This window comes from Endocarpon pusillum (genome assembly GCF_000464535.1).
Source record: "Endocarpon pusillum Z07020 unplaced genomic scaffold C698727, whole genome shotgun sequence".
NCBI lineage: Eukaryota > Fungi > Ascomycota > Eurotiomycetes > Verrucariales > Verrucariaceae > Endocarpon > Endocarpon pusillum.
This window is the reverse complement of record NW_006913508.1, coordinates 89,796-101,571: the sequence shown is the minus strand read 5'-3', so window position 1 is coordinate 101,571 and position 11,776 is coordinate 89,796. Positions and strand designations below refer to the sequence as shown.

General features: G+C 49.8%; 4 protein-coding genes across 4 annotated transcripts; 1 reads left to right on the top strand and 3 right to left on the bottom strand.

The window, feature by feature from the left end:
* Window positions 1-548: 548 nt before the first annotated feature.
* Window positions 549-3,590, bottom strand: EPUS_02238 (Vacuolar protein-sorting protein bro1; the record flags this gene model as incomplete). The annotated part of the gene is made up of 3 exons (XM_007787721.1): window positions 549-1,613; window positions 1,663-3,262; window positions 3,313-3,590. 3 exons carry the CDS (start codon window positions 3,588-3,590, stop codon window positions 549-551), a joined length of 2,943 nt encoding a protein of 980 aa, XP_007785911.1.
* A 484-nt stretch (window positions 3,591-4,074) lies between these two features.
* On the bottom strand, window positions 4,075-5,701 carry EPUS_02237 (uncharacterized protein; the record flags this gene model as incomplete). Its single annotated transcript, XM_007787720.1, has 2 exons — window positions 4,075-5,406; window positions 5,459-5,701. 2 exons carry the CDS (start codon window positions 5,699-5,701, stop codon window positions 4,075-4,077), a joined length of 1,575 nt encoding a protein of 524 aa, XP_007785910.1.
* Window positions 5,702-6,107: 406 nt separating this feature from the next.
* EPUS_02236 (uncharacterized protein) lies at window positions 6,108-7,422 on the top strand (the record flags this gene model as incomplete). Its single annotated transcript, XM_007787719.1, has 2 exons — window positions 6,108-6,222; window positions 6,473-7,422. The coding sequence occupies 2 exons, from the start codon at window positions 6,108-6,110 to the stop codon at window positions 7,420-7,422; spliced, it is 1,065 nt and encodes a 354-aa protein (XP_007785909.1).
* Window positions 7,423-7,838: 416 nt separating this feature from the next.
* Window positions 7,839-10,721, bottom strand: EPUS_02235 (uncharacterized protein; the record flags this gene model as incomplete). The annotated part of the gene is made up of 1 exon (XM_007787718.1): window positions 7,839-10,721. One exon carries the CDS (start codon window positions 10,719-10,721, stop codon window positions 7,839-7,841), a length of 2,883 nt encoding a protein of 960 aa, XP_007785908.1.
* Between the last annotated feature and the right edge of the window lie 1,055 nt (window positions 10,722-11,776).

Here is an 11,776-nt window from a genome sequence, read left to right as displayed (position 1 = left end):
AAGGGAAAGGGGGGGGTATGGAGGTAGTTATGAATGCATGAATGGAGGATATGGATTATGGGTTATGGGTTATGGGTTATGAGCCACGATGGATTTATGAATTAGGATTTTCATATCATAATACTTGGGGCCCGAGTGAGAGAGAGTAGGAGAGAACCTTTTTGTGTCTGGCTATTTCGGGCAATACCTTTGTTACTATTTCCACCTTATTCTACATTTCTTTTGTTGTGACAAGTCGTTTCGTCAAAGGACGATGTCGTTGTCTTGAGATCTGGTCTGTGCTTCCTCAGCCATGGTCCATTGTGCACGGGTTGCCTTGCTAGGGCCTGTGGAGTTATGAGCTCCCCACTGTCTGCCATGTTTCGATTGCGAGCAGAGTGCGAGCTACCCTATCTAACCTCAACAGCAATCAAGCCACAGTTCACCATGTCTCTCGCTATCGAACCCGTGTATGAAATCGATCCCGCTCAGGTAGGTGATTTGGATGTTTTTGCCGATCCAAACACTGCTCTCAACCATCTCACTAATGACATACATCCTGTATGGGCCTATCGAAACTGGAGCAGAAATGTTCGCGTAAAGGAGACGCCCAGAATGGAATGCAAGAAATGGTACTGTGGTTGTGCGGGTTGAAATGAGGGCTGGGAGGGGGGAGGAGATTGGTGTGGAGGGTAGAAAGATGGGTTGGGTTGAGGTGTGGTAGATATGGGTGGGAAGAATTGGTGGTTTGGCGCTGGTTGGGTGGATATTGGTGTTTGGTAGGGGTATGCCATCGGGTGGTAACCTTCTGAGAGGGGGGCGGCAGCACCTTGGGAAAAGGCATGTTGTGGTGGTTGATACTGCTGCTGCTGTTGCTGGTGAGGTGAATGGATAAGGGGTGGCTGTTGTTGTGGCGGATATTGGTAGCCATTTGGAGGATTGGACTGGTGATAGGGCTGTGATTCTGCAGAGCGAGGCGTTTTTTGTGGTGGTATTGTGAACCGCGGATCAGGATTAGCAGTAGAATGCTGTGGTGAGACAGGAGGAGATCTCGAGTTCTGATATGAAGGTTGTGATGGAACCGGTGGAGGACGTGACTCTGACCCTCCTGAAGAAGCCGTGCTGGGATTCATCGACATCCGTTCCATCAGCTGCTGTAATCTTTCTCGCTCGGCGGATGCTTGTGTGCTGGCTGAACTCGCTTTGTTCTGCTCGATCTGGCTGAGTAATTGGGCACCCTCTGCTCTGCGGTTGTTGACGAAACCTTCCACGTTCTTACCAATGCTGTCCACTGTCTGCTTCATCTCGCTGTAAAATCTTCCCGCTCGTTGCAGACCTTCCCGTAGATCCTCGAAGACTTGAAATACCTTTCTATATCTAGTCATCACAGCAGCCCGGTTTCGGGTGATAGCCTCATATTTCTGTTGATCAGATCGCACTCGTTTGTCTTGTAGCAGGTCGCCATACGTCTTGGTAAGCTCTTTGAGGAGAGACTGCTGTTTGTGGACTGTTGATAACAAACGATTCTGATGGGAACGAAATTTCTCCAGTTCGGCCTGGAACAGCTGGTTTTCATGGTTCAATATCGATTTTTTATTCAAAATGAGCACATTTGATATGTCGTCAGTCATGGCCTTGGACAAATTAGTTGCTGCATCCATGCCACGGAAACGCACGACTCACCTTCTCCTTGAGATCCTTTAACAATTGTGCTCGTTCCCGCTTGACCAGGTTGAGCTTCTTGAGGAGTTCTTCCACTCTTGCAATCTGGTCTGCCACGGTCGGCCCGCCTTCACCATAATCATCATCTAATAAATTGCCCTCGGCATTTGGCGAGTACGAACTGCCCTTCCCACTCCTGTTCTTTCCTCTACCAGATCCAGCCTTGATCAAAGCTCTCTGGAACAAGATGTCGGCCTCGTCAGCCTCTCCAGCTGAACGCATCTCCTCGAAATCGTTCTCGTATTGCCTTGCTGTGGCTAACAGTTGAGAATCAGTGTTACCAGCTTCGTCTATGGTGTCTCGGTAGTTCCGTATGTCGCTTCGAAAGATCGAGGTTAATCTTGAGCTGGGTTGTTGGGTCCAATCCGCACCATATTTAGAGCGCATCTTCTCACAAACACTTTCTTCCATATCAAGCTGTTTCGAATCTTGGGATAAGCTGGATAAAATCGCACTTTTTTCCTTTTGAAGGTGTTCAAACGCTTTGGAGAAGGACTCGTGGCCGGCAAGATCCTCACACCAGCGTCTAAATTCATCCTCGACAGTAATTTCCTGGTCCCTACCACCTTTGAGGACATTCAGACTTTGTGGAAGTTTGAGATAGTCGAGGCTTGCTTCCATTTCGCCATTGGCCGTCTCTACCTTTTCTGCTTCTGAACGTATGAGCTTGGCTTTTTCTTCATCGTACATGCTCGCTTGTTCTGTCACAGACATGGGCACCAATCGCTGGAAGATATCTGGACCAATGATCTTCTGAATATCCTGGCCCTGATACAATTCACTCACGGGGATAGCTTTTGCTGCGGGAAGTTTGGAGACAGCCGATAAAGATGCTTCTGCCGGGACTGTTTGATGGTAGATGAAGTCGTTATCCTTAATCAAGGCGGACAGCTTTTCTTGCACGTTTTCGAAATGCCTTTTCGTTATCTGAACCAGAATAGACCCAGTTTCCGAACCAAGATTCGAATCGGGTGATGGAGACGACGGTACCGACTTAGCAAGGCTACACGCCGACTTGCTGGATTTCTCTGCGAGCTGTAATCTTGCAACGGCCGTTCCATAACTGTTGCTGTCTTCATCTGCAAGAGCTTGATAGTATTCTGAAAGAGAAGCCATGTGCGCCGCTTTAGTCTGCACCACAAAGACCCACGACCGGTCAAAGATGCCTTTGCCTACGTTCTCCTGACATCCCTCTATAGCTTGCGAGTACAGAACGTGGGCCTGCGCCGCCAGTTTTGCTAGTAATCCGGCCTTCTTGCCGTCCGCAACTTGCTTCTCCAGAAACACCTCCTGCGCCTGTGCCAGGGTGATGCTGATGAGGGTCTTGACAGTTTCTCGGCTAAGATCCACTGATGGCGCATGCAGAAAGTTCTCGTTGATATAGGTGAACATGCCCGCCGAGGCTTGGAAGGAGTGGTAAGCCGTCTTGAGTCCACTTTCCTCTGATCGATTCTGGTTCGCAGCATGGCAAGAAAGAACAGCGGAGATATTGAAAATGATGGAGGCTTTCTCAAAGGCTAACGAAAACTGTGATGTGGGTTTCGCTGTGAATGCATCGAACCTTTCCGAGTGTCAGCGCAATTGAGGCAGGATACTGAGATGGACACTTACCAGGTAAAGGAAATCTTGATATGGTTCTCATCCACCGGAAATCGTAGGTCCAATAGTTCAAGCTGGCCATAGTATCTGTACAAAAGATCTCTTCCTGATGCGCTGTCCTTGCCAGCGCCCCGCATGTCTTGTCGCAAGCGATTGAGAGTGGTACATTCTTCATTGTACCGTTCTGGATCATCTCCATACGTAGTTCTGATGTATCCTTTCAGTGGCAGAACCCAGTCTATTTCATTCGTCTGCTTCAGCGGACTTGAAATCATCGGCGACTGCACCATGGTGGATTGAACCGCTGCAGCAGCAGTCGAGAATCAAATGGTGGAAACGTAGGGCACATGTGCACTATGAGTAAGGGCTTCACTTGAGGGAAGCATTGGTTTTGGGAATAACATCTTCGACATGGGGCTTGACACGAAATTGGTCTGTACCTGACATATCATATATGCGCCTGTTTGCCGCTGGAGGTGATAGAAGCCTTCTAGAAGCTCCAAGCTCCAATTGGGCCCCCACTTCGAGACAGGTTACATAGTTAAATACGGATACAGCCATGAGCTTTGGACTTCAAGTTGTACAGTTGTTTCTCCCACTGAGCATGATCGAACGTGTGCAAAGATTGTCAACTGGCATTTACATAAGGGTATCTATCCGCACAGAGAAAATGACATTGCGCTTCTCCAAGCCCGAGCACGGCCTGCCTGTGCTTGTCTCTGCTCCCATAACCAGCTGTCTGAACCAGCGTTCCCTTCCTGAACCGGTAATGCTTCAAGATACTTTCGTTTGGCCCTCAATCTGCTCGGGCCTGTCATTCTCCCCTCCCTTCTCCTCTGCATCTATCTCCTTGGCAGGAAATATAGGCTCAGCACCACTGCCTTGCATAACGCTTGAACCCTCTGGTAGGTCGACATATTCCGAAGTGTGAGGATCTTCCTCTTTTTTATCATCACCCCCTTCTTCTCCGACACTCGCTCCACTTCCTGTGGCGGCCACGTCTGCTGCTTCCATGGCTTCCTCGTTCTTTTCGCCATCCTCGAACGGATTCTTCTCTACACTTTGCGGCTGTGGCGTGGGTTGCTCCGCCGGCCCATCTTTGTTTGTTGTAGGGCTTAGATCTCCTAGAGTGAGTTTTCCTAGGCCATTTGCTATCGTGTCTTCGCTCGACGGCATAGGCCGCCCTCGCGGAGGTTCTGACTGATCTGGCAAAGCTTTGGCACCACTCTCGTTCGATGGTAACTCATCCTCCTCTGAACCTTCGGCAATAGTCGTTACATGACTACCCGTGCTTGGTGTGTGCTTGTGCCTTCGAGTTGTAGCACCAACACTCACTGTCATCGTAGGTTCGCTCTCACCACCCTCCTGTAGATCTCTCTGTCCATCTTCTCCGCCTTTCTTCAGTAGACTCATTCTTCCCATCTCTGGGCTCCTCTTCTCCACAGGTGTCTCCATAGTGTCATCGCCTCCTTCCGCTTCACTCGGTATTGTGTAATTATCTTCGGGTATCAGTTGATAGACATCACACACCGTCTTGAAGAATACGTAGAGTCCATCATGTCCCTCGACCTGCCAGAAGACGCCCCTATGCTGAAACCACGCATGTGCAAAGATCCGGTACACCCTCCTGAATATGTTGGTCAAATGCCGCATGCTAGCTTGTGACCCTCCGCCTCCTCCTCCTCCTCCTCCACCACCTCCTCCCATATCCCCTCCCAGTGTCAGGCGACTTGGAAAGTATTTTGGACTTGTCAATATATTAGCTGCCCAGTCCAGCGTGTGGCAGCAGTAGTCGATAGCACAGCACGACTTGGGCGGGTCGTGCACAGCACAGAGATACTGCCATTCACTGGCGCGCATTTCGGGACAGGTGGCGGCGGAGCAAGGAGGGCTGTCGGCAAAGAAGGCGATGATTAGATTGTTGGCTTTCATTGTAAGGAAGCGGCAAAGTTCGTAGAGCCATAGTGGTTTGTCGATACCGGTGGGAGGCGTGGACAAGTTAAGAGCTGTCTGGCGAGTGATAGGTGTTATGGAGTCGTTGGGACCTCGAGTATGGGTGTGATAGAGGGCTTTCAAATGTTCTTGAAGTTGGAAAGGTGACTCGAGCTAGACAGGTATGTCAATAGAAGCTCATGTGCGAGGAAAAGAACGCTATTACTTCTGCTAGGGGTATGAGAGGCGGGCCCGAATCCATATCAGCAGCTTTTGTGCCTGGCCGTATTCGTCTGGTAGAACCATCGTCGTGCTTGGCCACTTCTCCCAGCTGATTTTCTGGTCCATCTCCAATAGTCGGGCTTTTCGGTCCTATCTGGACTTCTGTGAACGGTGGAGGGGAGGGGAGGCGAGGTGATGAGGAAGGGGAGACTCCTGTTCTTTGAGGACTGGGGGTGCTTGCTGTCATCCTGGGTGTTATGAATCGATAGGAAGAGAAATGAAACTCGGTAGGGGTTGTGCCTATTACATCTACGGCGAATTAGGCATGATGGCTATCTCCCAAGCGCGAGCTAACTCTCATGAGGGAGGAGGGATTGAACACCGTCAAGTTCCTCGATGTTTTTCTGTGTTTGCAATCTCAAAGAGTTCTTCGTCTGGTTCTCCAGAGGGACATCCCTCAATTTTCAAGCGTCGGGGTCACACCCAATCAGCCGCGACTTTGGTGGGGCTTGAGCTGGGGCCAAAGGGCCGGAGGGCGCTGCGGGCAGTGCTGATTGGCCTTACATAACTAACTATGCGGGGAGCAACCAGGGACAATGATCTTGAAGCAATACATACTCTCAATCATCGGCCCCTCTTCCACAACTTCAAACATGAACCTGGATATCGTTGAAAGCGATGAGGATGGACCTCCGGAGCTTGTGGACGCCAAATTACGCCCACGAGACGAAGCACCACCAATGAAAGTGCCCATCACCATCGTCACAGGTAGGGACAGGAGTAAATCAAGCACGCCCTTGCAGCCAGCATAGCAACGTCTAGATAACTGGTTTTTTTTCTGACATACCCTGTGTTCAGGCTACCTCGGTGCCGGCAAGACGACCCTCCTCAACTACATTCTCTCCGAGCAACACGGCAAGAAGATAGCAGTCATCCTAAACGGCTTGTACTTTCCCAAACCTCCCTCCCCACACTACCCTCAGTTTCACACCATTCTAACACTCTTCTCTTCATACAGAATTCGGTGACTCAGCCGACATAGAAAAATCCCTCACCGTCAACAAAGACGGCCAACAAGTCGAAGAATGGATCTCCCTTGCCAACGGCTGCATCTGCTGTTCCGTCAAGGACTCCGGGGTCGCGGCTCTGGAGTCGTTGATGGAACGGCAGGGAGCCTTCGATTACATCCTCCTCGAGACGACAGGATTAGCGGATCCGGGGAACATCGCGCCCATCTTCTGGGTTGATGACGGGTTGGGGAGTAGCATCTACCTGGACGGGATTGTGACGGTGGCGGATGCGAAGAATTTGCTGAGATGTTTAGATGAGCCTGCCGCGGAAGAGAAGGCAGAAGAACATACAAATGGTGAAGGGCATGCTCGAGGCCCAAACCTGACAACAGCCCATCTACAAATATCCCACGCAGACGTCATACTACTGAACAAATCCGATCTAGTCTCAACAACCGACCTCGCAAACATCACATCTCGCATCCGCGCAATCAACGGCCTAGCCCAGATCATCAACACAACGCGCAGCCGGGTCCAGCAGCTCGAGGGCGTCCTCTTGGACCTGCACGCCTACGATGCCTTAAGCACGATTCCAGACTTCGACGCGAAGGGACACAGTCATCTCGACTCTTCCATATCTACGCGAAGCTTCTCTCTACCACGTCTCGACCCAGAATCTCTACCATTGCTAGAGGCCTGGCTTCGTGAGACTTTGTGGCGTGAAGGAGGGAGAAGCGGTGACATTAAGGAGAATGATAATGCCGCTGCAGAGGTACACAGAGTCAAGGGTCTACTGCCACTGACGGACAGCTCGGTGAAGATATTGCAGGGTGTGAGAGAGATCTTCGATATCATAGACTCTGGTCATCCGGTTGAGGCAGCAGCGGAGGAGAAGGGGTGCAAGATTATCATGATAGGTAGACATTTGGAAAGTATTTTAGCGCCATCCATAAAATAGAACTAGATACAATGCTGAATCAGTCGAGTCTTTAGCAAGTATGCTCAGAGCGAGCTGACAACCTTTGAAGCTACCAACCACCAGACATGCCAACGTCAAACACGTGTGACACATAAAATATTGCTGATATAATCGTATTAGTCATACAGAAATATCGCCGCCAAAAGGCATCAATCAGATCGTGCTCATTATGTGCATTGCTGCATCACTCATCATTCTTCATATTGTATACACACGCCCAAAACAGCCGCCCGAAATATCAGTCACGTATTGTCCAAGAACGAAAAGCTCACGGTCAATGCAGGAAAGGGTCTTTGCAAGTCGTTTGCCAAAGAGCCAAGTAGATGCTAGTTCTGTTTCTCTCAAAGGCTCAAGCGGCCTGGACGTGAAAGGAGCGCAGGTGTACATGAAGCGATTCAAAGAGGCTGTGTTATCTCGCGTAGACAAACAAAAGGACGTTCATGAAAGGTCGGAAGAGACTGGTTCTCTTGCGGTGCTGGTGCAGACGGGATTACAGTATCGCCTGATTCTGATACACTGGTTAAATTGGTTGTTAAATCGGTCATATCCGTAGAGGGCAAGTGGCTTGTGGACGCCTCATTCATATCTGAAGAACGCGATCCATTTCGAGGGAGAGAAAAAGCTGTTGTTAGTAAGTCGCTAGTAGGTTGATTGCTATCAGGAGGTAGTGGTTCCTTATCAGCGAAGGAGAGATCTGTAGAGTCTGTTGATTGCTGCTGTGCTTGAGTATCATAATATAGGGAGGACTGGGCATCTGGAACTTTCATCGGCTCATGCGGACTGTATTCTTCAAGGGTAGGATGTCCACCAAATCCGACAAGATCTCCTATCGCAAGATCCAATGGAGGTGGAGGCGGAGAAACTATCGAGGATGTGGACGTCGCCATTATCGAATGAGCATTCCGAGGGGTGCTATCGGATGTGATGGAAGTGGTAGCAGCCTCTGCGTGCAACTGATGCGGATTTGGAAGCTCAAGGTCTGCATCAACCGATTGAGGATCTGGTTCGTGCCGGACTTCCGAGATGCCGTCTAAGCACGAAGAGGAGGCTGTCCATGCGATCTTTTCATCAGATATAAATGGCTGCTCAGAAAGACGATGCTGGGGGAGACTCGACTGTGCAGGCAACACCGGAGATTGATGCTCCTGACTTGGAGCAGCATTTATATCAACTCCTTCGTACCGAGGTTCTCGGCCAGGAGAGACAGAGATAATTCGAGGTGGCAGATCGCTATCGTCCCAAACATCAACATCATTTTCGTCAGCTCTCGTATGTCCAGAATTATGATTATCTGCATTCCCTGCCCGGGGGGAGGCTCTTCTATCTCTTCGAATACCAACAAAAGAGCTGCTGCTGTCAAAGTGGTAGCTCGATGAAGGCGGCTCAATAAGGGAGGCATCTTCAGTTGAAGGGACTTCGGAATTGCTCCTTCGCCGAGCCCTTCCTAGTCTCTCAAGGTCCTCCCTCTCCACGGCTGCACACGGTTCTATGTACCTTTTAGGTAAACGTTCACTAATGGGTTTGCTTACCGAGCTGATCCTGAATGAACTGTTGTCATCCAGAAGAACAGGAAACTGGCGAAGCAGCTCCTTTGCTGACGGCCGATCTCGGGGCTGACGGCTCAAACAAGCCTTCACGATCATTTTGAACCAGTCTGGCACTTCATCAGACATGTTTTCCATGCTGAGAGGCTGATCGTGCCTCTCAGGCTCATCGTCACACATGGCCAGAGCCCAAAGTGTCATTCCAAGCTGATACAGGTCCGATTTTGACCCAATGTACATTGATATCCTTTGGTTGCTAGCGATCTTGCTCGCAATTTCTGGGGGCTCCCATCCCACTGGACAGCCCCTTCTGTTGATGTCGATGATCTTGGCATCGTTGTTCTTATTGATCACGATGTTGGAAAGAGTAAAGTCACCCTGCACATAGCCCTCCTCATGAATCTCACTCAATCCCTCAACAGCCTGCCGTGCCCAGCGCACACGGTCTGCCCATGGTAATTCGTCTTCATGGTTATCGTACAGCAAGTCGACTAGAGCTCCACGTTCAGCATAGGATATCAACAGGCCTTTCACCGTCTGACGGGAATCATCCATCACAATGGCTTCCAATTTGATCACGCTACTGGCAGCAGATAAGGCGTGAAGCGCGTTGACCTCATAGAGGAACTCATCCACAGTATCTGGACCGGGAATTTCCTTCTTGATATACTCTCGACCTTGAAAGCTGATCTTGTACACAAAGCCAGAGAGATGTGACAGAAAGTTTATTTCGCGTTCTCGAGCCTCTCTGATAGGGTGGGTTCTGTCCGCAAGGATATGTTGCACACTGAGTCGTGGCGGGTACGGGATGATTTCATTGACGTCTTCCGTTACATGAACATGAAGACGACCACCTTCAGTCTCTAACTTCAGATTAGTCACCGTATTATAGAATTGAATTGAGGAAAGTGAGTCTCGTATCGACTCATATATCTGCGCATTCTTATCTCGTTGATATCGGAGCTCCTTCAGATCCATCTCCAGGGAGTCAGGCTCGGCAGTGCGATAGTCACAAGATATGGTCACCCTTCGCCATCGGTTAGGCTCTTCTGCGAAAGTGACAAAGAACTTTTCCCGGTCCGATTTATCTCGAAAATGCATACTTAGGTTGAGGATCCACTTCGTGTCCAGCTCGTGGTCGATCTGCTCCTTCTCGTCTCGAGCAAGTTCATCGAATGTGTCTGACGACGACTGTGATCGTGACCCATAAGGCCTAAGAGATTTGTCCGTTGTGCCATTATGAAGGCTGGACGCTTCCGACGAAGCTTTCTGAGAGGCGATACCATCTGTGAAGCCTGATTGATCCGGAGTGCTGTTACTTGGGGAGAGTGAGGGAGCAGACACTGGGCCAGGTATGGTTGGTGATGGTGAAGATCTTGACCGTGGCTGATGTGCGCTGGCAGCCCTCTGTTGCCGGTGGGCGGACACTGCTCGTCTTTCTGTTGGGCCCGGTTCTAACCGATCCCGCTTTTCTGAGTTCTGTCTCCTGAATGTCGGTGGTCGAGGTAGTCCAACTCCTACTCTTCTGCCAAAATCTCGCCGTATAGCTGATTCCTGGTTTTCACCCACTTTGTTTGTTGTTGCTTGGGGGCTTGGACTTGGAGTTGGGCTGCCATCTTTACCAAAAAATCGGTTGAATTTGTGCCGCCACATGCTCTGCTTGGGCCGGGATTTGACCGGTTCGAGTTCCGGCAACGTGCCTCTCGTAGGGCTCTCTTCAATCCTGATAGCCATGCAGCAGTCGGCGTCCATCCAGCAACAATCTCAGCTGGGAGATACAGTCAATCTCAGATCTCAACCGTTGAAGATCTGAGACAGAGAGTGCTCTCCACCCACTGCAGCATTGCAAAGATGGTGGGTGGCACATGCAGTCATCCGAAAACAACGAGCACGATAGGACTTGTCGAGTCCGTAATGCTTCGACTTTCCAACGCCTGACACCATATGCAATTATTATCTCCGAAGAATTGAAAAGCTGACTATTAAGACAAGAGAGAATTGAAGTAGGAATAGCACGACTCTGGGTCCGGAGGTGCAAGAGATTCCTTCTCCAAATCAGCAATTGTAGTGGCTGGGGCAAATGCGAGTGAGGCTGACTGTCCCACTTTGCACTCACACACACCGCTTATAAGGATCGAGAGGAATGAAAGCTACAGTGGCAAGCATTAGAGGAGGTACAGTTGTATATTGGGCACTTACATTGCCGAGCACAACCAACAAAAGCAAGAGATCAGGACGCGTGGTTTGTCTTTACATAGTAGAATAGTAGTGTGTGTAAATTCCTTGGAGAAGGCTCCGAAACAGGACGCGGACAGGGTCAATGTACTTCATAATTAGTAACTCTTCTACAAGGGGCATGAGTATTGGCAGCTCAGCGCTAGTATCTTTACTCAAACCTTCTCTGTACAAGACAGCTAATCTCAGATCAGATTAAACGTAATTTTTAACTCTTTTCAATGGATGTGCTCGAGTCAGGCTTTGCGACACCCAAATCACAGCACTATAATAAAGTTACAATGACCAGCCGCTACTAGCACCGGCCTAACAATTCTTATCCCCCCCCGGTAAGTAGTACACTAGTCTGCTGCCCCCTCACGATCGGGGCTTCGTTAGTACCTCAAAACTTCAACTACTACTTCCCGTCACGAAAATCTTCTGTGCTTTATATCTTTCCGATGCTCCTTTGAACGAAAGTCCTTGGGTCATCGCTACACACAGGCCCAGAGGTCTGAACAGCAATTACAGCATTACCACGGCTCTCCACCTGGAGAAACTAACCAACTGTCGTC